This window comes from Citrus clementina, unplaced genomic scaffold (assembly GCF_000493195.1).
Source record: "Citrus clementina cultivar Clemenules unplaced genomic scaffold, Citrus_clementina_v1.0 scaffold_7, whole genome shotgun sequence".
In the NCBI taxonomy this organism is placed as follows: Eukaryota; Viridiplantae; Streptophyta; class Magnoliopsida; order Sapindales; family Rutaceae; genus Citrus; species Citrus x clementina.
The window spans coordinates 1,651,420-1,677,655 of NW_006262075.1; the positions used below are offsets into that span (position 1 = coordinate 1,651,420).

At 35.8% G+C, this 26,236-nt stretch overlaps 6 protein-coding genes and 1 pseudogene across 8 annotated transcripts; 4 read left to right on the plus strand and 3 right to left on the minus strand.

The window, feature by feature from the left end:
- Positions 1-866: 866 nt before the first annotated feature.
- Positions 867-7,377, plus strand: LOC18037842 (D-2-hydroxyglutarate dehydrogenase, mitochondrial). Its single transcript, XM_006425534.2, has 15 exons — positions 867-1,011; positions 1,099-1,361; positions 1,552-1,653; positions 1,813-1,860; positions 2,149-2,219; positions 2,516-2,634; positions 2,811-2,906; positions 2,999-3,108; positions 3,555-3,635; positions 4,393-4,493; positions 5,526-5,634; positions 6,255-6,360; positions 6,626-6,711; positions 6,802-6,927; positions 7,047-7,377. Exons 1-15 carry the CDS (start codon positions 891-893, stop codon positions 7,137-7,139), a joined length of 1,632 nt encoding a protein of 543 aa, XP_006425597.1. The 5' UTR covers positions 867-890; the 3' UTR covers positions 7,140-7,377.
- Positions 7,378-9,855: 2,478 nt separating this feature from the next.
- On the plus strand, positions 9,856-12,475 carry LOC18037531 (probable ubiquitin-conjugating enzyme E2 16). The gene is made up of 6 exons (XM_006425537.2): positions 9,856-10,123; positions 10,260-10,363; positions 10,660-10,762; positions 10,848-10,911; positions 11,602-11,690; positions 11,996-12,475. The coding sequence occupies exons 1-6, from the start codon at positions 10,094-10,096 to the stop codon at positions 12,089-12,091; spliced, it is 486 nt and encodes a 161-aa protein (XP_006425600.1). The 5' UTR covers positions 9,856-10,093; the 3' UTR covers positions 12,092-12,475.
- A 668-nt stretch (positions 12,476-13,143) lies between these two features.
- Positions 13,144-13,874, plus strand: LOC18037836 (annotated as a pseudogene).
- Positions 13,875-13,918: 44 nt separating this feature from the next.
- LOC18037741 (epoxide hydrolase A) lies at positions 13,919-14,662 on the plus strand. Its single transcript, XM_024180754.1, has 2 exons — positions 13,919-14,164; positions 14,280-14,662. Exons 1-2 carry the CDS (start codon positions 13,953-13,955, stop codon positions 14,527-14,529), a joined length of 462 nt encoding a protein of 153 aa, XP_024036522.1. The 5' UTR covers positions 13,919-13,952; the 3' UTR covers positions 14,530-14,662.
- Positions 14,663-14,784: 122 nt separating this feature from the next.
- On the minus strand, positions 14,785-19,962 carry LOC18037742 (folate transporter 1, chloroplastic). 2 transcript variants are annotated; one of them, XM_006425541.2, is made up of 11 exons: positions 19,506-19,962; positions 19,274-19,350; positions 18,731-18,807; positions 18,537-18,630; positions 18,005-18,098; positions 17,509-17,582; positions 16,262-16,372; positions 15,885-15,956; positions 15,761-15,781; positions 15,437-15,504; positions 14,785-15,097 (listed from the first exon to the last, which is right to left on the minus strand). In XM_006425541.2, the coding sequence occupies exons 1-11, from the start codon at positions 19,621-19,623 to the stop codon at positions 14,965-14,967; spliced, it is 939 nt and encodes a 312-aa protein (XP_006425604.1). In that variant the 5' UTR covers positions 19,624-19,962; the 3' UTR covers positions 14,785-14,964. The 2 variants fall into 2 exon arrangements, with proteins under 2 accessions (XP_006425604.1, XP_006425605.1); XM_006425542.2 differs by having other exon boundaries at positions 16,262-16,375.
- Positions 19,963-20,636: 674 nt separating this feature from the next.
- On the minus strand, positions 20,637-22,998 carry LOC18037746 (50S ribosomal protein L7/L12). Of its 2 annotated transcripts, none has more exons than XM_006425543.2 (2): positions 22,284-22,998; positions 20,637-20,961 (listed from the first exon to the last, which is right to left on the minus strand). In XM_006425543.2, the coding sequence occupies exon 1, from the start codon at positions 22,840-22,842 to the stop codon at positions 22,285-22,287; it is 558 nt and encodes a 185-aa protein (XP_006425606.1). In that variant the 5' UTR covers positions 22,843-22,998; the 3' UTR covers positions 20,637-20,961; position 22,284. The 2 variants fall into 2 exon arrangements, with proteins under 2 accessions (XP_006425606.1, XP_024035762.1); XM_024179994.1 differs by lacking the exon at positions 20,637-20,961 and adding an exon at positions 21,525-21,981.
- A 275-nt stretch (positions 22,999-23,273) lies between these two features.
- On the minus strand, positions 23,274-24,942 carry LOC18037787 (peroxidase 72). The gene is made up of 4 exons (XM_006425544.2): positions 24,458-24,942; positions 24,173-24,364; positions 23,922-24,087; positions 23,274-23,823 (listed from the first exon to the last, which is right to left on the minus strand). The coding sequence occupies exons 1-4, from the start codon at positions 24,680-24,682 to the stop codon at positions 23,414-23,416; spliced, it is 993 nt and encodes a 330-aa protein (XP_006425607.1). The 5' UTR covers positions 24,683-24,942; the 3' UTR covers positions 23,274-23,413.
- Between the last annotated feature and the right edge of the window lie 1,294 nt (positions 24,943-26,236).

Sequence of the window (26,236 nt, forward strand, 5' to 3'; positions counted from 1 at the left end):
ACAATTATAGTATTTAAGTTTATACGTACACGTTAGTAGTCGTGTAACTTATTAACACACACGACTATAGTCTAGTAATAGTAAAAGGATATATATAGTGAAAAAAATATATTTTTTGAACCAATAGAATAATAAGGTGTCATAATAATTGAAATTTTTTGCACATTTTCACGACTACAGTCGTGTAAATACATACATACACGACTGTTGTCGTGTATGTCGGGTGCAGAAAAAAATTTGACAACAACTTCAGATTTTAACGAATGTAGTTATAAAATCCATCAAATAACAGTCATATGATGCAAATGTAATGAAAATATGAGTTGCTTTAGTGTTTATCACAAACCAAACAAAACCCTAAAAATAATATAATGTCAACAAATTGAATAGATAGCCCAAAATAAAATAAAAAAAGTTTCAAATACCTTATTCATGGGATGAATAATACACCCAGCTGCAAACAAACTCAATGCATTAGCTGTTTGTGAGTGATTTTGAGTGTGGTGTGAGTTTTTGTATAGATGATAAATACGTGAAAAGCAAAGAGTGTTGTGAGTTGTGTGTGTGTTTTATATTTTTCTTTAGGGATATTTTAGACAATGTACTACATAAAAAAACATACTTAGATAATTTTCAAACATGGGGTATATTTAACTAAATACACTACTTTTAAGGCATATTTAATTAAAAACCCTGAAATTAGAAGCCATAGTGTTATAATTTCGAAACGCATCGTTTTGGGAAATTCGTCTAGAACGACACCGTCTTTTCGCATTTGGTTTTGGATATCATATTTGATTGCCCTGCCCGGCAAGTGGAGGGCACTATAGTCATTCGCTTGCCTATAACTGCCTCCCAATAACTCCTTGCTACAGCGGCAACGGAAGGAAATGATAAAGCTGATGGACAAGTGGAGAATTACTAATCGTCTTCTTAACCATTCATCGAAATTGATCTTCGATCGTCGATTAAGTGCTAATTCTCACAATTCAGTTTTCCGTTCTGCTCTAGGTGCTATTATTAATTATTACCGCTATCACATCATCATCGTTATCTTTTTTTTTTTTTAATTTATTGATTCTTCATGCACTGTAACAGAATATAGTGAAAGTTTGGTAAAAAGAGGTTTCGGAAATGCAAGTACAATACGGTACAGATGTTTTGGTTCAGAAGCTACGAAATTTGAAAGAAACGCAGCGTTTTCGACGTTGAATTCTGAGGATGTAAGCTATTTTAAGGAACTATTAGGTGAAAAAAGTGTAATTCAGGATGAAGATGTGTTGCTGGCTGCAAATGAAGATTGGATGAGAAAATACAGAGGTTCTAGTAAGCTTCTGTTACAACCAAGGACCACTAATGAGGTCTGCTTCTTCTTTCCTTTTTGTAAGGAATTTCTAGAGTAATATTTAGTTTATTTGCTGAGATTTCTATTGACAGCTTATGTGAGCTAAGGCTATATTGTTGGATGCTAAAGATATTTTGTAGCATTCCTGAAATTGGCTGAAAGTCAAGGGCCTCTTATGGATATATTTGATCAATTTCTTTTTGCAGGTCTCTCAGATTCTTAAATACTGTAATTCTAGGTTATTGGCCGTTGTTCCCCAAGGTGGAAACACTGGTCTTGTAGGTGGAAGTGTTCCTGTTTTTGACGAGGTAATTTAGTTGTTCTTCTACTAGTTTTTGGTATTCTAACTTGCTCTTCCAGCTGAAATGAGTATACCTGTTTTTGTATTAGGTTTGAAACATATGTGATACCCCCTTCCTTTTCATTTACAAGTCTATTTTACTAGTTTTCTGCATATAATTATGCAGGTGATCATCAATATGGGTTCAATGAATAACATAATAACCTTTGACAAGGTATACATTTCAGACCTTTTTTTGGGTAGTTGCGGTTTCAAATTTCCTCGCTTTCTATAAATAAATGTTCACATGACGGACATTTTTTCTTTCTCTTTTTGGGTTTTGGGTTTTGGCAGCCAATTCTTCCAGTTTTTTTCCTTTTTGAGACCTATTTTCTATTTATACATAGATATTGCTGGAGTGGTTACTATCAGGGGGGAAAAAAAGTGGTTTTTATGCTTAATGACTTTGCAGCAACATTAGCATGAGCTTGGTCATGAAATAACAGTTTTATACTTTTTTCAGGGCAGTGGGGTACTGGTATGTGAAGCAGGATGCATATTGGAGAACCTGGTTTCTTTCCTGGACGACCATGGGTAAATGCCTACTGTACTCATATTTTTCCTTTTTGCAGGATCTGTAACATATTGAAGTTTATTAGGGAAACAGGAACACTTATTGTATGGTAATATGACAATCTGATTCAGGTTTTATAGCAAATTTGTGCAGAAACTCTGTCAATGCAAAAGAATAATATTCCTATTAAATTGTTGACAATTTCCTGCTTTGATTCTGTATTACGTAGCTGAGCATCTCTAAATTTAGTATAGTTTCAGTTTATATTTGACATATCTATTCTCATCTTATTTAAGTAAATTATTCTTCCATCCAGATTTATTATGCCACTGGACTTAGGGGCAAAAGGGAGCTGTCAAATTGGTGGAAACGTCTCAACTAATGCTGGTGGTTTGCGCCTTGTCCGTTATGGTTCACTACATGGAAATGTACTTGGTAAGGTTTGTTAATATTTATCGAACTTTAATGAATAGGGAAAAGGACTATCGTTTCTTCTATTGAACACAAATCTTTCATTTTTTGCTTCTACTCATTTCAGATCTCTCAAATATTTATTGAGTCTTGTTTTTTATCCTTTTTCCATAAACTCCTTTGTCTTGTCTCATCTCCAGGCCTTGAAGCTGTTTTAGCAAATGGTGATGTAATTGACATGCTTGGAACTTTACGTAAAGATAATACTGGTTATGACTTAAAGCATCTATTTATAGGTATGTGCTAACTCTATTATACAGATGTGTGACACAAGTATAATTTTCAGTGGAGGGTTCAATTCCATGCATTGGTGCTATCTTTGATGTAGGAAGTGAAGGATCCTTGGGAATTGTAACCAAAGTTTCTATACATACTCCTCCAAAACTATCTTCGGTTAATTTAGCTTTCCTTGCATGCAGAGATTATTTCAGCTGTCAGGTATGATCAGTTTTCTCTTCCTCAATTTTTTTTTTCCTTTGGTGTACAATTTTATTAATTAATCCATTGATATGAAATGATTTGTTTATTCTTTTATCCTGTTTCTTGTTATTGGCATCACTTGAGAGTTGCAAATGGTTTGGTGGCTGGAGTTTATGTCTACATTGATCAGTTTGTTTTCGTAATTATAAGTTTATAACATTAGCCAATCTAACAGGCAATCTGGACTTTAGGTTGATATCTTCTGCATTCACGCTTGAGGTTTCTGTTGGAAATTTCTGATAATGTACATTGTCACTTGACAATCTAGTTATAATTTGCAAATTTTCCTTAATTATATTGTGGGAGACTGAAGTTGAAGCAGAAATCATCTTTCTAACTTCCTTTAGTTTTTGTCAAGTAAGGTACTTTTTTCCTGCTGATCTTGATTCTTTTATGTTTGCTAGAAACTTCTGCGGGAAGCAAAGAGGAAACTTGGGGAGATTCTATCTGCATTTGAGTTTTTGGATAACCAGTCAATGGATTTGGTGAGCTTTTGTTGAGTACCGTTTAACACTGCAGTTTCCGCTTAACCCGAAAGACCCACTTAGACTATATTGTTGTTCTTATTCTTGCCTGTTGACGATTAATCACTTAGAAATTGCAGTTTCATCTAAAGCTAGCTATGAACTCCATTTGAAATTTGATGCAAAACTAATCCAATTCAAGATTTTGTAAGTCCTAAGTTGGCTTTAGATTTTGTTGTATATTCTTGACCTGGTGATTGAATATAATAAACCCAAGCTTTGTGTGATAGTTTGTTTATTTATGACATCTTTGGACAATTCTTCATGACTTTGATTTTAGGGTGAAGCAAAAGAGACTTCCTAGACTGTCTAACTAATGTTAGCTTTAATGGTCAACTTTAATATACTTTTTGATGAAATATCTTGCAACATTTTAACTGATCTTTTATTCATGATAATATTGTTCAACACTGACCTGTTGTTACAATACTATTTTGAGTTAAGTTGCGCCCATGTGTATAAGTGTATTTGCTTGTAATCTACTTGTCATTCTTTGTAATGAGCGAGAAAATTCAGAACTTCTGTAATCTCATCATTGTTCTGTCTAATAGCTTACATGCTTTTCGATTGGACTGAGCTGCACGAACATATACTTTCTTATGTATAAAGGAATTTTCTTCTAGAGGTCACACTGTTATGCTTTTTAAGATGACGTTGGTGACTATAATTTTGATCTTCTGTTTCATTATCAGAATGTACTTCCTGTTTTATCTGTCAGGTTTTAACTTATTTGGAAGGTGTTAGGAATCCATTCTCTTCCTCAATGCACAACTTCTATGTTTTGATTGAGACAACAGGCAGTGAAGAATCTTATGATAGGTAACGTCTTGCTAAATGTCATCATTTATTTCAAGTTTAAATTCTGAATGCAAAATGAAGGAGAGCATAGTCGACATTTTAGGCCGTGTCTAGCATTTTTTTCTAATTGGTGTGTTCTCGAACAAAAATGAAAATGGTGTTCTTTGATGGGCTATTTTGTAGATTTGGGAATGAGAGTAGCTAGAAAGTGTTTGGTAAGACTAATGGAAAATGAAAAAAATGTGATCATGCATTCAGTATAGAGTTTTTAAAATATTTTTAATCATATAATAACGCATATCTATGATAAAACCCAAAAAAAAAAAAATGGAATGATGTATGGTTGAATCTGTTTTTGATTCATTATAACTCATTTATATTACACAAATAACACGATCAATATAATTAACCTTAAAAGATTCCCCCCCACCTTTTTTTCTGGTCACGGAACATATCTTACATTATCTCTGAAGTTAGTTCTGTGCGTAAGGTCTGGGAAGGATCCCATTTTGGGGAAACATCCAAATCAACTATTAGGTGTTTCCTCTTTTCTAATTATAGACATGAAAACTTGTTTTGTATGTTTTTTGGGTCTATTTTCACAAAACAGCAACTGAAGAAATGTCGCACTTGTTTTCTGGAAACAAAAGTGTAAATGGGCATAGGAAAACAATACTGGACAGGCCCTTATGTTTTTCTCGTTTTCATCTAAATTTAACTTAGAATTCAAGACTAGAATAAATTTATGACTTGTTGTCATACTTACAGCCAACTGATTACGAAACTAAGGCATTCTCTTGAATTAAAAATATTGATTTTGTTTTTTTGGTTGTTCCCAACATTTGACACCATCTTTCATGGATGCAAATAACATCCTCCATTTGTATATATCCTTCATTTCTATATTCATCCTGCATCTTCCCTGTTTACTATCACGATGAGGGTGCATATTTTTGGATCCTTTCCATGATGTATTTAACTTTTCTAATTTCCTCCTTGTTGGATAACATGTTCACATACTAAGATTCTGCAATATGATATTGATGTCCTCAGAGAGAAGCTTGAGGCCTTCCTACTTAGTTCAATGGAGGGTGGATTGATTTCTGATGGTGTTATTGCACAAGACATAAATCAAGCTTCTTCATTCTGGCGAATACGTGAGGTACCCAATTTTAACTCAATTTATTATCCTTGTGTGCAAGATTATTTAAATTTATAACTATTGTGGACCATCCTACTGTTGGTATTACTTCAGATCATGAATGTGTAAAATGGCAATAGCTTTTTCTGATCTGTGCATTCATTTTTACACTAATGCACCCCTCCACTTTTATAGATCTCCACTAGATAACTGGTGGATTTTACAACTGTGATTTGAGTCAATAAAAGCATTGTTAGTATGGTTTGCCATGTAACTTTGCTCTTGATATTTTTAATCTGCCAAGATTTTATATTCTATGACTTGTTATCTCCTGTTGACAATTATGTTTAAGAGTTGGGAGTCAATTATTTTCTTGGTCTTCCCAATCCTTCCAATAGTGTGGGATTTCATTGTTGCAATGATGAATTGATCATTATCCACAAGTAAAGTATTCTGCTTCATCTGCTTTACTCAGTTTCGTCCTTTGTTGTCTTGTAATTCTAAAATTATATAGGTTATTTAGCATTAGGATTTCTTATTTTGTTCTTTATTGTTAAACTAATTTAGTGCTTGCGAAAAAAAGAAAGTTATTTTCATTTTATGTAATAAGACTTTTTCTTGATCTTTCAAGTTGATTACAGGGTATAGCAGAAGCATTAATGAAAGCAGGGGCTGTTTATAAATATGATTTATCATTACCTATTGAAAAGATGTATGATCTTGTCGAAAAAATGCGACAAAGACTTGGTAAGGCAGCTTATAATTTTATTGACTATGAAATATTGTTTCCTGTTCAGCAGAGTAGGCATACAAGCCCTTAGCAGGGATTTGATGTGAACTTTTAGTATTCGTCTGGGGCTAATACAGTTTTTATTCAAAATTTTCATATTGAGAAACAACCATCTCATATGTCCTTAAGTTATTGGGAATGACCTGTTGAAATTTCATGAATGTTGTGTTATATTCTTGGAAAACCTTGTTAATAACCATATTAATCTATTTAAAATTTTAGGTGAGACAGCCAAAGTAATAGGTTATGGTCACCTAGGCGATGGCAATTTACATCTTAATATTTCAGCTCCACGTTATGATGATATGGTAATTTCTGTGGCCTAACTCAAAGGCTTGATTATATTCCTCTGCTTTTTCTTTATTATTTCTATGCATTCTGGATATGTAACGTCACAGATTTTTGCACAAATTGAACCTTATGTCTATGAATGGACATCTGAGCACCGTGGAAGCATTAGTGCTGAGCATGGTCTGGGATTGATGAAAGCTAATAAGATTTTCTATAGTAAATCACCCAAAACGGTAAGTTCTTTTCTTCTGTCCAGTTCTTTTGGAAATAGAAAATGTTACTGTAGTTTTATTTTGTATATGATGACTTGTTGCTCCGAGCAAAAACTAATACGAAGAATTTACCTGGACAGGTTCAACTAATGAGCTCAATCAAAAAGTTATTGGATCCCAACGGTATACTCAATCCGTATAAAGTCCTACCTCACTCCCTCAGTAATCACTGACTGAGGTTAGGCATCTTATTCATGGGTCATGCCCCATGTCCTTTCTGAACTAGTTCTTTTATTGATTAATATCTAGAATGTCTGTGGGGAAAGATGGCTTGGATTTACTTATCCACGTAGAAAAGCTAGGGAAACAATGGGAATCGGGCTAATAGTTAGAAAATCATACGAAAGCCGGCCATGAAGCTCTGTGGTGTGTAAAAGTTTAGCACTTTCTATCTTTTTTTTTTGGGGGGGGGGGGGGGGGGGGAATTTAATGTAAAAATAATGAATAAGTGAGTAGCAAGCAATCAGGATGGAGATGCAGGGGTGCTGTTAAGTTGAAAGTGAAACGGCTTTCATCTAATAACATTATCAGTCTTTTCCCAGTGTGATTGATTTTCAAGATTTCTCAGTCAATTTCTCTTTACAATTTATGATGCAATATTGAAGATCCGTGGGGACTTAAATATCAGTGAAGTTAATTTTATGTGAAGTATTTGGATGTAGATAGATGAAGTTACAAGCTCTTCTGGGCCCAAATATGAAATTTATCGGACTTGAATATAAGGCCGATGGTTTTTCCTTTTCTTTCGTTTTTGCGGCATCGGACAGTTTATGTAAGCAACAGCTGAAATGGAATAGAAATTGATGGTTGTTTTAACGTTTTCTTTTCATTTGTCCTTGAAAAATGTCTTGACGCATCAGTCGGTTGTGGTGGATCTGAACCTCATCCATCATCCATCATCATCAGCTAACAAACTAATAATGGGCTTTTTTTTTTTTTTTTTTTTTTAAGTGAATGTAATAACTGATACAAATATCTCTAAACGCAACCTGTGGATAATTATGAAGCACTTTCTCTCCGTTGTCTTAGCCAATAGTTCGCATCTTCCTCGTGACTCGTTGGGCCCTTAAGACGTTTGGACTTGCCTGGATAGTGGACGCAAGTGTCTCGAGTTGCCGAAAGAAATTTGTTTATCCTTAAAGCGTCAGATTAAAGCAACGTAAATCAGATCCTCTTAAGCAATTTATCCTCCTACATATTTTCAATTCATAAAGTATGTTTGTTGTCAACGTTTTTCCTGCTTTTAATTTTTTTTCTTGCTTTGCTTTTTCATTCTGCACGCCCAAACCGAGCCTTTGATGTTGTTTCTTTAATAGACAACTTGCAGAGGAACATTCCCCAAAGCCAAGAGTGGAATATGCTAATCCTCATTTTGGTCATCCAAAGCTTTTTTAAATGAAGAACAAAACTTAGAGGATAAGTCAAAAGGAGGAGCATATCTTGCCTGAATGGATGGGAAAAAAGTTATATCTCAAAGTTTGGTTTATCGTCTAAGTGCTTGTTCTCAAGACTTGCCAGAATGTGTAAAGAATCTTGGACAATTTTTACTTTTAGGTACTACCCAATTGACCATAACGCCATGACACGTTTGAATCCATTGTTTTTCCTGTCATTATAGCTAGATCGGATGTTATTCAAATCTGATTTGGTGCAAGCCATATTTCAAAATATATATAACCACACGTAATAATGCTCAAGGGAGAGTGGAAGGCACGAGAATCTGATTGCTCAGGTGGGTGTTGAATTTTTTACAGTCTACTTTCATCAATCAAGCATCATCAGACCCGGGGCCCTAAAAATTGAAAGACACCCCTCTCGCTAAACGTTTCATTTGCTGTATGTACAATCGTGCCAATTTGAGTGGAATCGAATATCTATTTGTTCTAAGTAATCGATCTTGGATTCCTAATATGTTCAACTTGAAAATTTTGGGTTTTAAAAACAAAAAAAAAATGAAACTCACTCTAAAAAGTAAAACAATATTATCTAAATATCAAGAAAAAAAACTATGACTAATTTTGGATATGAAAAAGATAAGATAAAATATCCTGGTTAACCATATTTAATAATACCAGTAGCGAAAAATAGAAGAATGCCTCCAAGATATGTAATAAATTCGAATTTAAACATTGCCTTTGATTGAAGTTCAAATTTTAATTTGAGGATTATTTACTAATGAAAGATAAAATTTTTAAAATTTATTTATAAACTTGTGGATCATTAGGAATGCAATGATGTGATGGGAGTGTTTCTATGATTTGAAAACCTCTTATTTTGTTTAGAAAATAATTTTCCAACTAAACTTGACAACATTTGCGCTGAACTAAAAAAATTATTGTCAATTGAGTTTATTATCTCTCTCTCTCATTTATGTAATAATCTTACAACACATTACAGTACCATATCATTTTAAATATATTCTAAATAAAGTATGTGTAATATTGCTCCTTAATTTTTTTAAAAGTAATTTACATAAAAAAATTAACCTTTTTTACATAATAAGATAAAAAGGAAAAAATATGCAAGAATCTATGAGAGCAAACTAAGTTATTTATCACGTAGGCCAAATCATTAATTTTATTTAAAATGAAAATTATTAAAACGAAATAAAGTGACTGTCACAAATCAACATATAAATAACCCCGCAAATACAAAATCAATAGCTATCCGTCGGAAAAAATTAACCAAACTGGAAAAAGATATCTAAAAAGTAATTTTGGCGCCAATTATTAGATTTAGCGACGAGATCTTCTTGTAAGTACTAACAACGACCTGAGTTGTCACAGACACAGACGAGACGACGCCGTTTTCTTTCAATTTATTTTCATATAGAAGTTAAAAAAAAAAAAAAAAAGAGAGGAGAGAGAGAGAGAGAGGGAGGTCCAACTCCGACAGAATTTATTAAAAAGCCATAAAGAAAACAGTATAAAAGAGATATGGCTTTGGGGAACGCATGAAGCATTAGAGTGAAGGCGGATTGGGAGTTTTGTTTGTCGTTTTTTTCTCTTTCTTCTTCGTCAAACCCGAACCCGAACCCGAACCCGTTGATTTCAATTCAGCAAAACTACAAACTTGATCTACCATTCATCTCTGCTCGAATATCGATTTTCAATCTCGAGAAACAAGCATGTCTGGCTCGTCCACCACCACTCGCAAGGTTCTATTCTTTCTATGAGGATTCAATTCTCCTAATTCATGATTTGATGTCTTTTTCTTTTTAAATTTCAATTAATAAGATAATACATATAAAAATATATATATATTTGGGATGTGGTTGTTGTTGTTGATGATAGGCTCTGAGTAAGATTGCTTGCAATCGCCTTCAGAAAGAGCTTGCGGAGTGGCAGGTCAACCCACCTTCTGGTTTCAAACATAAGGCCACCGATAATCTCCAAAGGTAACTGTAACTGTTACTCCACTCCCCCCCCCCCCCCTTTTGTTTGGCTTCTACAGGTTACCTTCCCTTTGATTTAATTTGAATATAAAAAAAAGATTAAAAAGATTTAGGATCTTGCGCTTCATCTTCATAACGTTTTTGGCTCCTTTATTTTATTTCCTTTAATCTGTTTGCGTTGTTGGGTTTTAGTGTGGTGATCTCTCTTCTTTTTTTCATTTTTTAAAAAATTTTATTGGATTATTATTAATTGTAGTAGTAATAATATTAAGTTATTAATGAAAATGTAATTTGTAAAGGTGGGTTATTGAAGTAAATGGAGCTCCAGGGACCCTCTACGCTAATGAAACCTACCAACTTCAGGTTGAGTTTCCCGAACATTACCCCATGGAGGCCCCTCAGGTCAGCTGTCAGCCTCACCCAAAACTTCTCATTCATGTGATGCTCGGATTCTTTTGTTTTAATATCTTACTATCGGGTTTAACAGGTCATTTTTCTTCATCCCTCTCCTCTTCATCCTCACGTTTACAGCAATGGTCATATTTGCTTAGGTAAATTTTATGAATTCCATGCTTTCTATTTCTCTTTTAACTTCTATTATGAAAAAGTACCTACAGTAGCTGTATTTTCAATTCCTAGATTGAGATATCTCCGTGGCCCACTATTGCTTGGAGGTTTCTCTTTATCGTGTCTCATTCTTCCACTCTCTTGTCCACATCATACTTATTTGTTTCTCTAGTTTTTTGAATCAATTGGGTTCACTCATTTGCTGCAAAAGTTTTTGTTGTCAGCGCTGTTTACCCTTATCCGGAATATCTTGTTTTCATTTCTTTTAGAAGATTTTTCTTTTCACATATTATGTCAATGTTGTTATTACTTTATACCTAATGTGACAAGAAAATTTTCTTTTTGTGCCTAAATTCAGTGGGAATATGCATGGTTAAACCTCTCAGTCAACCAAACCAACACTACTCGTGCTAAGGTTTTGTTTGGTTATCCTCACATTTTGTGAACATCATGATTGTTAGCACTCTTACACGATAAATCCCCAGTGTGTCTTAGCATTAAGTAGGACGCGAATGGAGCCTTTTGTTGGTTTCTTGTCCATGCTAAATTATCTAGGGCTTTTGAACAATATCTCATTTTTACCATGCCTAAGTGTCTTAGTATAGGTGTACGTTCGATATTTTTGCATCAAACTGGCATTTAATATATGTATAAATGTTACTTCTATGGTGTAGATATCCTGTACGATTCATGGTCCCCAGCAATGACCGTTAGTTCCATTTGTATCAGTATTCTCTCCATGCTATCAAGCTCCACTGTAAAGGTTTGATTACATTTTCTTTTGAATTTCTTGGTCTATCCCTAATTCCTACCCTCAATTTATAAAGTTATTCTTGTTGGTGAATCATGCATGATTTTGACTAAATTTTTGGGCTCTACACAACATTTTGCTGAATTGTTTGAACTGAGAAAACACCAACTTGTTTCAGTAAATGATGGGCATGCCCTTATTGTGATTCTGTATCATATGATTCACTAGCAAATTTGAGGGGATGGGGAATTGGGCATTTTCATTATTTGTAGAATATCTTCTGCTGTGAAATTGATGCATATTGACCTGGCTTGCAGCAACGTCCTGAAGATAACGACCGCTATGTGAAGAACTGCAGAAATGGCCGATCTCCTAAGGAGACTAGGTGGTGGTTCCATGATGATAAAGTGTAATAAGCAAATTATCCTTTCTCATCAATCAGTTTAAATAATTAGTGTAGGTGGCTTCCTATTTTAAAGGAAATGAAAGCAGAAGAGTAAAAGTCTAAAGAAGCATTCTGTAAATGTTTTTTGGGCTCTTTGCTTAAATAACTCCTGTAAATGGCAATGCCTGGTATCTGCAAAGAGTTACTTTTCTGTTTTTAGCGGTGTGGAAGGATCAAACTTCATCACGTCTTTGTGATTAAACCCACGGCGAGATGTACTTGGTACATTGTGAGATTGAAATTTGAAATCCTCCTGTAATTATTCTTATAAGTCTGTAAGTTGCTGCTCTGATGATTTCTCATGGAGTAGCATTTGCTCTAAGCAATCTAAAAAGTTACTTTTTTATTTTTATTTTTTCCTTTTCTCACAAGTCACAATGTTATAAAAATCTTTTGCTTGCTTTTACCGATTATTTTGCCCGATTAGTAGCGTCTTACCGCCATCTGTTGGGTTTGCAGACGAAATAGTTATCAAAGGAGGAGGAGCTGTTGTATTTATTCATTTTACCTTTCTTGCACGTGCTCGCTACAATCTACGTCTCGACTCTCGTGTTTGATCATTATCTTTGCTTTACTAAGTTGAATCTCTATAGTATCTGAGTTTAAAAGTAGAATATTATCAAATGGAACTGAACGTTGAGGACGAGAAAATTTATCCACAAGTCACACCTTGAAATCTAGCATGTTCGTATATTTTGAACTCTGATGATAACCCCCATCGATTGAAAATTTTGGAGCAAATAGTTGTCGAAAGTCCCTGGATGTGGACACTATGAATCTAAAATTTATTTATGAGTTGGTTGGGAAGAAGATAAGCATCAGCGAACTGGCCTTTGACTTCTGATTTCTAAAAGTATTTTGTTTTGGTTTGACTTTTGCACTCTCCAATTCCCCGTCAAGCAACTACAACACTGAAAAAATTTCAGTCGCCTTTCCTGGTGATCGGTAGCATACATATATTCGCAATTGTCTTCTGTGAGCAGAGATAGAAAAAGCTCAAGACCGTGCTGAATGATGTGAATTTCCAATGAATAAATGGCATATGGATGCACTTGTGTATTTCGAGGCTCTTGTGATCAACTCTCTGTTTCATCAGTAGCCATGTCAAGAAGAAAGACCAGAGAGCCTAAGGAGGAAAATGTTTCTCTTGGACCTGCCGTTAGAGATGGAGAGCATGTATTGGGCGTTGCCCACATTTTTGCATCTTTTAATGACACTTTCATTCACGTGACTGACTTGTCTGCTTGTCTGGAAGAGAAACACTTGAGCGCATTACTGGTGGTATGAAGGTCAAAGCTGACAGGGATGAATCCTCCCCTTATGCAGCTATGCTTGCAGCACAAGATGTTTCTCAGCGATGCAAGGAGCTTGGCATTACTGCTCTTCATATTAAGCTCCGGGCTACTGGGGGTAACAAAACTAAAACTCCCGGTCAAGGTGCTCAGTCAGCACTTAGAGCTCTTGCTCGTTCTGGAATGAAGATTGGCCGCATAGAGGATGTGACTCCAATTCCCACCGACAGTACCCGCAGAAAGGGTGGTAGAAGGGGTAGAAGGTTGTAATTCTTTTCCTCACGCCCATCCATAACGTTCAAGACGATGCCGTAGTTACAGAGAGTTTCACTCTCTTCTGTTCGATGCAAGACTTATATTCCAATTTTGTTGTTTGGAATGTCTGTACTCTCGGATTCCTTTGTGTTAGCCTTTCCGATCAATTAAGTTTATACAGTGGCAAGACTAATCATTTCTCCAGGAGTTTCTGAATTTTATTGTTTATCTACAAGTATTGTGTTTTAAGTGGTAAAGTATGATGGTAGTGGTTATCATTAGATGTTGAAAAAAAAATGGCATATGGATGCACGTTGCAGAACAAGGGACAGGTCCTCTTGTTGTTCTACTTCATGGGTTCCCAGAATTATGGTATTCATGGCGCCACCAAATCACTTTCTTCGCCAATTAGTATTCTTACTCCAGGTCTATGCTGACAAGTTTCAAGAATCTGGCTTCACTGGTGCTTTCAACTTCTACCGTGCTATGGACCTGTAAGCCAAATCTATTTAGCTAGATGTTTTCCTCCCAAGAATAACAGCATTAGCAGAGTGATTTATCATATATTTACGCAAATTGGAAGGATGGTAATCCTTTATTTTGTGACAGGAACTGGGAACTTCTTGCAGCACGGGAGGGAACAAAAGTTACCATTGCAATGAAATTTATAGTGGGTGACAAGGATATAGGTTTTGAATCCAATGGTACGAGAGAATATATAACAAGAGATGTTTTCAAGAGATACATTCCTAACCTTGAAGTTGTTATTCTAGACGGTCACCATTTCATCCAACAAGAAAGAGCTCAAGAGGTCTCCAACGAAATCCTTTCCTTTGCAAGTTTTCAGGACATCGAGTAGAATCATTTTTCTGAAGCTAATTGTTTCTCCCATGTGAACTGGTACGCGTTTCACTCACTTTTTAGATTTGATTACGACAATCGTGAAGTGAACAGCAATGTCAGCGCTTCACTTTCGACTTCACAATGATTGTATCAAGGACACCTCTGCGGAAATGGGGTTTAATAATATCTTAGTGAGGTGCTTCTACCATCACTCACTTTCTATTTTCCCACTCGTAGTTCTCTTTTGAAAATGAATGTTTTATGTTTGTGTATTATTATTATTAACGAGAATTGAATAAATATTCCAGTGGTTTCAGTACATTTTTTGAATCTACAAAATAATAAAATCATTGTTGACGGTAGCTACAACGAAGAATATAAAGGAAGCACAGGAGAAAACACAAATAAGAGCCATAGATGGGAAGGTGAAAAATGGTGACGAAACAAAATGTCAGTTGGTCTTTCGGGCCTTCTTTAGAAAATTTAGGACATTCTCATACACAATAAACGTTATCGAAGAAGCAGGGACATTTTTCAAAAGGTTTGGTGTGATGCCCCTGTAAAAACCTCGAAGGCCTTCAAACCTGCAAGGGGAAAAACAAAGATAATAAAGTAAATAATCTCCCAAAAGAAAATGAAATAAAGTCTTGTAACCCATAAGAAAGGGTATCTGCTGTAGGGAAAAGTGAAAATAAAGAGGGGAAAAATAAACACAACTTAACTTTTGACCAAAACAAGTAAAACTCTCAAATTTTTTAATTTTCTTGCAAAGTCAATTATTTGTACGGTAAACAGTTGTGGTGGGGTTAACACTCAGCACAGTCTCTTGACAATCAAATGGCCAAAATGGTAGAAGGAAAAATAATGTTAATCAACTTTCTTTAGAAGAATCCTGAAGTTCCTATACTGAAATTTAATCTCACCTTGCAGTTTCCCTGATAACATGCCAGCTATCCACATATCTCGGAATTCCATTGCCACTGGGTCTTTGCTGCATATGAAAATATATACTACCCCCGTTATGTCATAACTAAAAGAGAAGCAAATTAACAAGTTTATAAAGAAAATATGATATCTCCAGGGCAACTTTAATTATTTACTCATCCCCAAAAGAATAGGTGGGGACATCATAAACAGTAGCCGAAGGGAATACAGCAGTAGAATTAAAACAGCTTTCAGGTTTCAAATATAAAAATTCCAAAAATTTAACAAACCACAAATACACACACTCTGAACATGAACTGTACCTGCAATCGAGCACGAATAACCTGAAAAGACAAACCCACAAAACACACAAGTGATCAGCCAAGAGATTAAGAAAGAGGAGAAAATCTATTATCAAGGATGCAGTAAATTATAAGATTTGTCTACCTGAAATGGGTATGTCAGAAGCATTGCGGCAATTTTAGAAGAGCCCCCAAGTATAGCATAATCAGCTGAATTCTGTGCAAATTTGGTAGAGACTGTTAATAATTTCATAGCATCTTGGAAGGAAAGAGACAATAGAACTTCTGAGCAAGAAATCAGAGTTTACATCCTAGGATTATGACATAAAGATGTGAGTATGCATGAACACAATGAAACAGGGAAAAAGTAAACCAACTTTTCCAAAATTTCCCAAGTCATTGAATACCAAACAAAAACCTAGACTAGCTCATATGCGTGTCCTTTTAATACTCAGAATATGAACTCAAATGGGTACAAAACAAATGCCCAACGCTTATTACCCCTGATTTTTCAATACTTACCAATAAATTATTAGCCCTGTCAGGATTTTGTTTCCTTCGTTTAGACTTGAAGTCCACAATAACTTTACGAAGTTCCTCATAAACTGTAAATTGAATAGCCCCATGAGAAACCTGCTGAAGAAAAAGAAAAACCAGTATTCATCCTAGGTGAAACCATTCCTGCTTTAAACCATACTGACAATGTGAGACCAACTAATCAAACTACCACAAGTTTGTTTTCTCACACACATATGCAAACAATGCAGTTATGGTTTTTCAATTCCGATTGCAGGAAAAGGAAGAGGCAAGAAGCAAAAAGCTGAGTTAAAATTAGAAATAATTAGTGTACACTTGGCAAAACATGACATTCTGTGATTAAATATTCACATCTTAAGACTTTCTCCTTAAATTGACACGCTCATCTGTCAATTAGCAATTATTCTTCCCCAAGATTGCATGGATGGAAACCAAATACCCTGCCCACCATGTAAGCTGGGTTCCAAAACCTCTGGTACACTCCAGGAGGTTTTACAACTGGAACCAACAAGCGCCCACTGACATTAGCAACTTTATATCTTCCTATAAAAGTAAATTTAGAAACACATAATCATGACTGAATTTCATGCACTGAAGTACATGAATTCAACAAGGGACAGCTACATCCTTGCCCTTAGTTTGCATTAGTTTCCCGTCACATAAGAAATGAATGTTTAAAAGGATTTGGACACATAAATGATTGACATATCTTTTGAGAAAGACAGAGACAGTATGATGAACTCGAATACAATGCTGCAATACAAGGAGATGAGGAATAATTTCCATGATTTGACCAAAAAATGATTACAACGGGAATGAAGAATGAGTATACATCTCATATCAATTATCATACACCAAAATTGTGATATGATTAACAGCAAATAACCACTTAAAAATACCTCGGAGAGGAAAGAATAAGATGTCCTTTATGCCTGCAACATGCATATCACTATTCACTAATAACTTGGGAAAGTAGAGACACCAGCAGCAAATTGCGAAATATGGTGAGACACAATATCTTGGCCGCTTATTTACAGGAAATTTTTCCAGATCCAACAGCAGATAAAAAATGGTTGTGAAATTAAAAAATAAAAAAACATAAAAAAATGACAGGAAAAAGAAGTGCAGAAACAGAAGCTGTGTGTATAGAATACGAAACATCATCTTTACTAAAGCAGAAGAGAAAGCATACAAATAACAAAATGACTGCAGAAGAAAATACAATAACTCACCAGGAAAAGACTCGGGACAATCCCTTTATAGAGGCCACTCCATCCTTCCTCTTTCATTATGGTGGTTAAGGCATCTGAAATTTGGTTACATATTAGAGAATACTGTAGTATCAGCAAGCAACTAAGAAGATGAAAAAACGATTATCAGCACATTGAAAAACTAGTCTGAGATGAAAGTGAGTTGTACTAGAAAGTTGGTCTTGTAAGTTCATAATTTAATAATTAAGGACTCCTTAACATGCTAAAGCTTACTTATGGAATGAATTATCAACCAATATTCTTAATAACCAACTAAGGTACTTAAGTTCTGAGTCTTCACACATGTTTGATATTCTTTAGGAGTTTTGGTCCAAGTAGCGAAGGACTTAATTTGGAAGATGTATAATCACTTGTTTCGATTACTAATATTTGGAGTTAAAGTGAAAATGACTCACTAGTAAAAAAGGTTATCCAGAGACCACATTATTAGCATATTAGTGAAAGAAGTGGAGCAGACCATAGAGCCCAGAATACAGTCGAGTTTGATGAAGAGGCGTCTGAAGCTGTAATCTTGTTTTTACAAGCCAAACAGGATTCGTGCACAAACAAACCTGACAATGCCACAAGGTTACACTTATCAATAGGATACAAGTTGTAACACCCCGCTATCACAAACGAAAAGGAGGTACAATTTATATGATGTAAAAGCAATATTCAAAACAAAGCAAACAAGCATCAAAACAAGAATACAACTGATGTGATACAAGAAATTTCTAGCTGGACCTGTGCTTCGAAAAATTCTACTTTTTGATGAATGGGTTGGAAGAAAAATTCTTAGAGCATACCATTACATATGGCCTGCACTTTACACTACTGTTCATTCCACCTGGACTCAGCTAGGTATCTCTTCTTCTTTTCTCTAATTTCGCTTCACTTCTTTTATACACATCCTTCTGACTTTTTACATTATCAGTATTACCATCTATGCGTGGTGATATTGATTGAACCTCAGCCTTTCCAAGTGATAAAAAAGGAAGTAAAGCACTCACCAAAGCTCCAGCTTCAGCAGAAGAAGCTAGATGATGACCAGTGTTCAGCTTTTCCTTCCCATTTTTAGAATACCTTTGCTTGGCTCTGCCATAACTACAAATACCAAAAAAGAAAAAAAAATCAACCAAATGAATTGTAACATTATTGAAAGTTAAAGCAACTGACTGGAAAAAAAGGCCTTGGTAACACTCACAAGAAGAAATATAAACCCCAAGAAAGAGTTGAGCCAAGAACTGCAGGAGAAAAGCCAGCATAAAGCCCTCTCAGACCCTGAGGCAAAAAGTATTCTGGTGATTGACAACGTTTTATCGAGCAGTTAGAGCACTAGGATACATATCCAGTAAGAATATAATTAAGTAAGATTAATGACCAAGAAAAGAAGTCTTTGATTCAACTTGCATCCATCTAAATAAAACAAACATATTAATAAGAGCTTGAATATCAATTTGGGTGCCAACCAGAATATGAAAGACGGTGTTCATAGAGCCTTAAAATGGATAAACATCAACAACTTATACAATTTGGAGAATCGAGCTTGGCAGAAGTGAATCTACATAAACTAGATTTGATTATTGTACAGAAATTTTGTTTGGCAGTCTATCTCCAAAAATCTGTCTGCTTAATTATTATTATTGATTTTTTTATTCATGTTTTGTGTTCAGTAACATGAATTAAAACCTTGGAAGTGGAATCACATCACCTACAGAAGAAGTAGCAGAAGCGGAAAGAAGCAAACCTCCAAGCGAGAAATGGTTAAAATAGCATGAGCCGTGTTCTTGTAAGTTGGGAGATTCGATACTCGACCATCGTTAACTAGAATTAGTTCACCAACAATAGCAACAGCAACAAATCTAAGTCAATAAAACAGAAACGCTCTGCAATTTTTTCTTCTTTCCTTTTTTTTTTTAAATCTGAATTCAATCATTGAACAACAAATAAATGAAGAAACAAAAAATTAAAAAAAGGACCTTGGAACCTAGTACGGACGACGTCGAGAGGGTGCATAGCCGCGACGGTGGCGAAGCCTGCAATGGCGCCGGCAGTGGCATTTTCCCATTGCCATTGTCCTGACTTTAACTCTGACATGATTCATTTAAGAAGAGATTGAAGTGGAGTCCGGAAGAGCAGGATTCATTTCACCAACTTGCGCTGAGGCTGAGGCTGAGGGCAGGGATTGGTCCGTTGCTCCTTCCCCTCCGAGGGGTTCCTCACTTCCTTGTTTAAATTTGCCCAGTTATAGCCACCAAAACGCTGCCGTCTATTGGGAGAAATACCTTTCCTTTGGCCGAATTGTAGAGTCACTGTGGGCGACTGGGCGGCTTTTAAAACGTAACTGGGTAAAATGTCAAAAACTAAGAAATTTGCGAGTCTCAATCTCAATATTGAATTATTGAGCAGAATTATTTGCTATCTAATAAATGTTTTGAACACCTTTTTCTTTTTAAATACTTTATATATTAATAAAATTTATACTTTACAAGTAGAAGTATTCAAGGTATAGATGCTATGGTATGGGAGATAGAATGTAAAGAGGAATCGTGATGTGTGTTTGTAAATGTGAGAGCCGCACAAAGTGAAAAAAAAAACAAAAAAAAAACAAAAAACAAATATTTTTTAAAACTTAATAAATAGGTGCTTTCAGGAATTAAGTGTTCACTCTTAGTTGCCGTGAGGTAATATTTTTATGTTTACACGAAAAAAAATCTATGCATTTAAAAAGAAAAAAAAAATAGTAAACGTTTCTTAAAGGCATACTATATTCCTTATGCTAGGGTATAATGGTGCTTTCCTATATTTGAAACGTCAAAATTTTTTTATCCCCCAGTCAATTACGCCATAAATTCGGATGCAAATTGATAAGATCCACATTGCAATTGCTTCTGCGCCAGTTACACGCTGTCCTCTATTAGCTTCTACTTACGTAAACAATCCCAGTATTCTTTTAAGATGTCGAAAAGGTGATAATTGAAGTACAAAATCAAACCATGCATAATGCACGTTTCGAAGCTTTCAATTCGCAAATGACTACTTCAGAGTATCCATGCCTTCCACTCAGGATCCACTCAGGATTCTCAAAGAAGTAAGACTCAAAACCGAAAAGCTGCAAAGGCTCCATCCGAAAGATTCTTTATAAACTGAAACCGTCATCAGAATTCAGTTCCACAGAAGTTGTATGAAATTTTAAGAATAAAAATTAAGGCAAAAAAAAAAGAGAAAAGTTTGCCTAAAATGATTCTATCTGGGAACATAACAAATTAGCTTTATCAATGAATGTTGTGTATTATGAAAGACATGCGTTTATCACCCTCACAGATAGTCGAAGAATGATATAGATCGGAATCGGATACTTTTGATATTAACCAGCCATAGCTCCAGAGTCTTGACTTCAAGATCTTCATCATTCACTCCTCTGATGAACTCAAGCTGAAGAAAAGACCAATTCTAATATGTAAATTAATTGCATAATTCTATTTCATATGTTTCACAGAACAATAAAACTACAGAGATATGAACAATTGCCTTCACATAATACATATTCAGTCACATTAACTCATACCATTTCACTAAAGTGAACATGGATCATTAGTACCGGTATGGTTATTATGTACAATACTTCCTGCTCACTGCATGTCTCTTAGGCAGAGATTGCCAACTTTATAACTACCGGCCAAAATATTCACTTCCTTCATCTACCATCAATATCATCCTCTTCTTAGTTTCCCCTAGTTTGCTCCAACTCTATTGTACAAGAAGAATAGAGCTGAGGAAGATAGCTGCCTTATCCCTCATGGCTTTTGTTTTATATTCTTCAACGTAAGCCAATTTTTTATTGGGGAAAAAACATAATATACAAAATTTAGATTCTGAAGAAAATAAAATAGGGATCATCTACCTTCCTGTGTTCCCTCTCATGACTGTAATCAATCACTAGTAATCGTCAGTAAAGGACACACTTATTCTTTTCCACACAAAATTAAAAAAAAAAAAAAGGACACACGTATTAAATGTTATTAACAAAGATTTGCTTCTTTACCACCCATCATCGTAGAAAACCACCCAACTTGTGGCTAAACTGACAGCTACGACAGCCCTCACTGATTTTCTCTCCAGTATAATGCCATCCAAGGAATAGTACTTCCCTTAGTTTTAATTATTAGATTACAAGATTCAGTCACAGGCATAATAAAACTAAGTTGCAAGAGCAACTGATGTTATCTGACAAACTATTTTTTATTGTTATCTCCATTCTTTCTCCTAAACAACATTAATTTTTACCGTCAGCTATACATGTGATAATCTCCTGGCAAGACATAAAAACATTAACCCACAAAGATTATCCCCTTCCAGGTGCAACAAAGTCCCCTCCACTCTTTAATAACAGGTCTCCTCATGAAGTAATCAAACTAACTATCATCTTCCGAGTTGATACACTATTGGAAACGCCTACAGCAGAATATATTTCAGATAAATAAGTTAGATCTCGTAGGTCACGGGTCAGAGAACACTTTTCATAGTAAATATCCAACAAGACAATCAAGATTCATCCTGTTCAGGGATATCACAAAGGAAACAGCAAAACATACATCAATTCAACAACCATCAAATCCTAGAAACAACCCAAGCATTCATAATCATAACAAACGAACCACCATAACACCTTTCCGCCGAATAAAAAGGAAGAAGAAAAAAGAAATGAACAAGCAGCCTCGAAAACATTATATCACGAATTAGTCATGTAAAAGTACCTCACTCCATGGAGACTTGAGCGCCAACTTCCTTCAGTTTAGCAACAATTTTGTCAGCCTCGTCTTTGGTAACGCCCCTTTTCAACAAAGTGGGAACTTTCTCTACCAACTCTTTAGACTCTTTCAGCCCCAAACCCGTAAACCCTCTAACTTCCTTAATCACCTTAAGCTTCGCCTCAGCACCATACCCTTCCAGCTTCAAATCGAACACCGTCTTCTCTACTTTCTCCTCTGCCTTTCCGGTCCCAGTTCCTCCTCTCGCGGTGGCGCCCTTCACGGAAAACCCCATTCCGGGCATCATTACGCACATGTTCGGCATTTCCTTAATTCCCAATTTGTTCCGCACGACATCGGCCAGGTCCATAACTTCGACCAGACTGAGGCATGATATTTCGTCGACGATTGAGGCAACCTTCTCCGACGGTTCTTGTGAAGGAGTGCAATAATCACGTGCCGAAATTCGATTAAGGAGATGACTGTTCGTGGCACTTCTAGGGTTTTGAAGGGAGGATTTGAAATTTCGGGACACGTGTAGGGTAATGAACCGTAAATGTCTCATTTTCTCGGGGAGTTAAAACGGAAAATGGAAATTGCTTTTTATGAGTTTATCAAATGAATGCATTCATCTGGATTCGAATTAGATGGTCATGGTGTGATCCTTTTTTGGTTTTTTTTTTCAAGACTCAAGACTTTGCATAAACCCCATGAGGCTTCGAGCACGGCTGAGGAGAATTAGTTGGTATTTTACTTTTATGACCCTTTTTAAGTCTATGGATTTTATGGGCATGGGCCACCATTTGTTGGTCTATTTGCTTTTTGGCCCAGTATATTTCGGCTGCCAGAGCCGGCCCTTCCTTCGTAGCCGGCTGATTCGTGAACGTATTATGTAATTTACAGCGAAATTATGTTCTCATTTCACTTTCTTTTCTCATTAAGAAAGTACGTAGTAACATGAAGTTTCAATAAGCACAAAATTCCACAAATTTCCATTCTTACAAATCCAGATCACAAAGGCTAGCAACTACAACAAGATACACAAACGAAAATTTTCAATCGTAAGGGGATGAAAAGAACATAAGACAGAAGCTGATAAACACAATAATAATTTACTCCTTTTGGCGGTTTAAGAGTTAATTAATCCTCCTGCAGTTCCTTCTGATTTCTCCCCTGTTACCAGTCAATGGAGAGATGTTACCCATCTTAACCATGGACTTGGCAAATTGCTGGAAGAAAAGGTCATTATTCTCGGCATATTTCTTCACAAGTTCCATTGATGCCTCGTTCTTTGTTGAGAGAACTTGGTCAGAGTTCAACAGGCCCTTTGAAGCTAATATATTCTTGAAGTAGCTGTTATCAAACTTCGTTGGACTGACAAAGTCCAAGAAAAATAAGTTCTGGTCACCACCGGATCTCGGGCACCCTATTCGCAATTGGGCAGCATATGATTGGTCAAGAGTGTTGTCCGGTTGACCGTTGCCGGATTGGTTGTATAGTCTCTGCCTGAAGCTAGTGCAACGAGCATTTCCGATTGTGTGGCTCCCTGTATGAAATAAATTGTAGAAGCTTTAACACACATGCCTAGTTTCTGAACAGTGATAACATATACAAATTAACTAGTCAAGTTTCAGTTATTAATACCAGATAGTGCTACAAGATCGACAATGTCAAGTCCTTGCAACTTGAACTTGGTTAGAATAGTTTGGAAAGTGTTGTTTGGAGCTGGAATGTCGTTGTTTGAGCCACTCAAGCTTGCACCTTTGGAGTCTCTTCTTCCCAATGGCACCTCCCAGCTTGGTCCACCAGTCTGCAGTTGCACAATTTGATTTGATTAGATGGGAAAGGCCATCTTGGTCTTGTGGCAAAGCACTAATTGTTACAGCACTACTTACCAAAACAGTGGAATCTCTAGCAGCCAGAGCCAAAATATCAGCACAGGAAACCGTCTGAGGGCACTCCTTCTCTAAAGCAGACTTGATCTCATCAATGACTTCAAATCCTCTTGCAGAGTTCCTATTGGGATTCGACCTCTTCTCACTGATTATACTGCCACTGCTGTCTAGTAATATTGATGCATCACAACCCTGCACATCCCAAAAAAAAAAAAAAAAGGAATGGGGTTTTACTTAAAAATTAAATGGAGTGTGATCGGAAGGAAGTTGTGTCAATTAGCTAACCTTGACAAAACAGTCATGGAAATGGAGTCTAAGCAATGAAGCAGCCATGCGGGTTTCTTTTGCAACAGCCTTGGCTACAATGCACTTCACTATCTCTTGAGCTTTTGGGCAGGAATGGTCATAAAACTGTGGGTAGAGGTAACCACTGGAGGACTTGCCACAGAAGCAAAGAGGGGCAAAGGCAAGGAGAGAAAAAGCAATGAGAAAGATCATAAGCTGAGCCATCGATGTTTCCTAGTATTTTGTTTTTCACTTTCAAAAGCAAGACTTGTATGGAAGAAGACTCGAAATATATATATATGAAAACTGAATAAAGGAAACTTCCTGCGATGAGATGAGAGTTAAAAGTGAGTTATGAGTATTTATAGAGGAGACGTAGTAGAATGTCTTGAGAAAGAGACAATTGAAGGGAACAAAATGTTGGAGTTGGTGACTAACAGCTTCGCATCAATTTCAAGAAGATACGAAACCATCGCTATTCGCTAGTTGGTAGCTTTCTATATTTGTTGGCTGACTAGTTCACCACCACATTACCGTACATGTCTTCTTAGCTGATAACAGCGAAGCAAAACTTTTGGAGTTCCATAATTTACAAGTACTTACATAAGGAAAAATACCTCATTTGATTTTGATCAGTCTATATAATATCAACTGCGTCTGATTTGAACATCTTAAGCTTCCTTGTGTCCTTTGCAAACTTCAAACCAAAGCTTAAATTTTGCCGTGTATTAATAAAAAAAAAAAAAATTGTCATGTTCAAAAAGTTCAACTGCGTAGACAAGCGTTTCATGTACAAGTATAATTAAATCCTTCTTTTCCTTTGTCAACTTGAGGTGCCAGTACAAGTTTCATATTGTACTACCAAGATAATTAAACGTGATACTTGGTAGAAGATTAAACCCTGAGTCAGGTCAACCTGGTACTATATGTTTTATCAGTTGAGTCTTCACCCAAAGACAAGCTTGAGAACAAAAGCAACAAAAGAGCTGGAGTAGACTCAACTGCTCTGTGGAAAAGCCAATCGTCTCGATCAATTATCACTTATTTAATTATTTTCTACCAAAAGTGGCGCTTGATAAAAAATTCTGAAAGTGAAAGGAAGCCTAATTGCCAACTAGCTAGAAGCAGTCATATGATTTCGTATATTCATGACCATTGTGACTTAGTTTTCTGAGTTTAATACTTTCATTCATCAGGTTACTTGGAAAAGACTCTACTCTGTCTCTTTCCTTTTCTTTTTTTTTCCCCCTGTGCTACACACAATTGGGCTCATATTAAACTCAACGCTTTTGTGAGTTTTTGACCTCATAACCTTTTGAAATTATTATTATTATTATTATTTTGTGTATTCTCGGGTGTAGAGGGAATCTAATCTAAAGCATGATGTGAGAATATTAGGTTAATCAAATTAAACAGAGTAGCATCATGATAAAAAATTGAAGACATAGCTAGGGTTGGACAGCTACTCCTCAAAAAGCTTCAACAGTTTAATCCTTCGATCGCAAGCGACCTCTTCAATTAAAGTATATGTGCATGCGGAATGAGAGTTAAGAGACAAAGCCAATATTTAAGATCTCATTGTCTGATTCTTTAGATAAAAATCTGGGATTACCGTCCACGCGTCAACTCCATGAACTTGACGAAGACTTGGCATGTGATTTCTTATGTCAGGAGTCCGGACTCGGCGGGTCCATGCTTCATACGTGTGAACGAGCCACTACCCCCCCCCCCCCCCCCTCCATATCAATCATAATTAATCAATTAGTTAAAAAATATCAT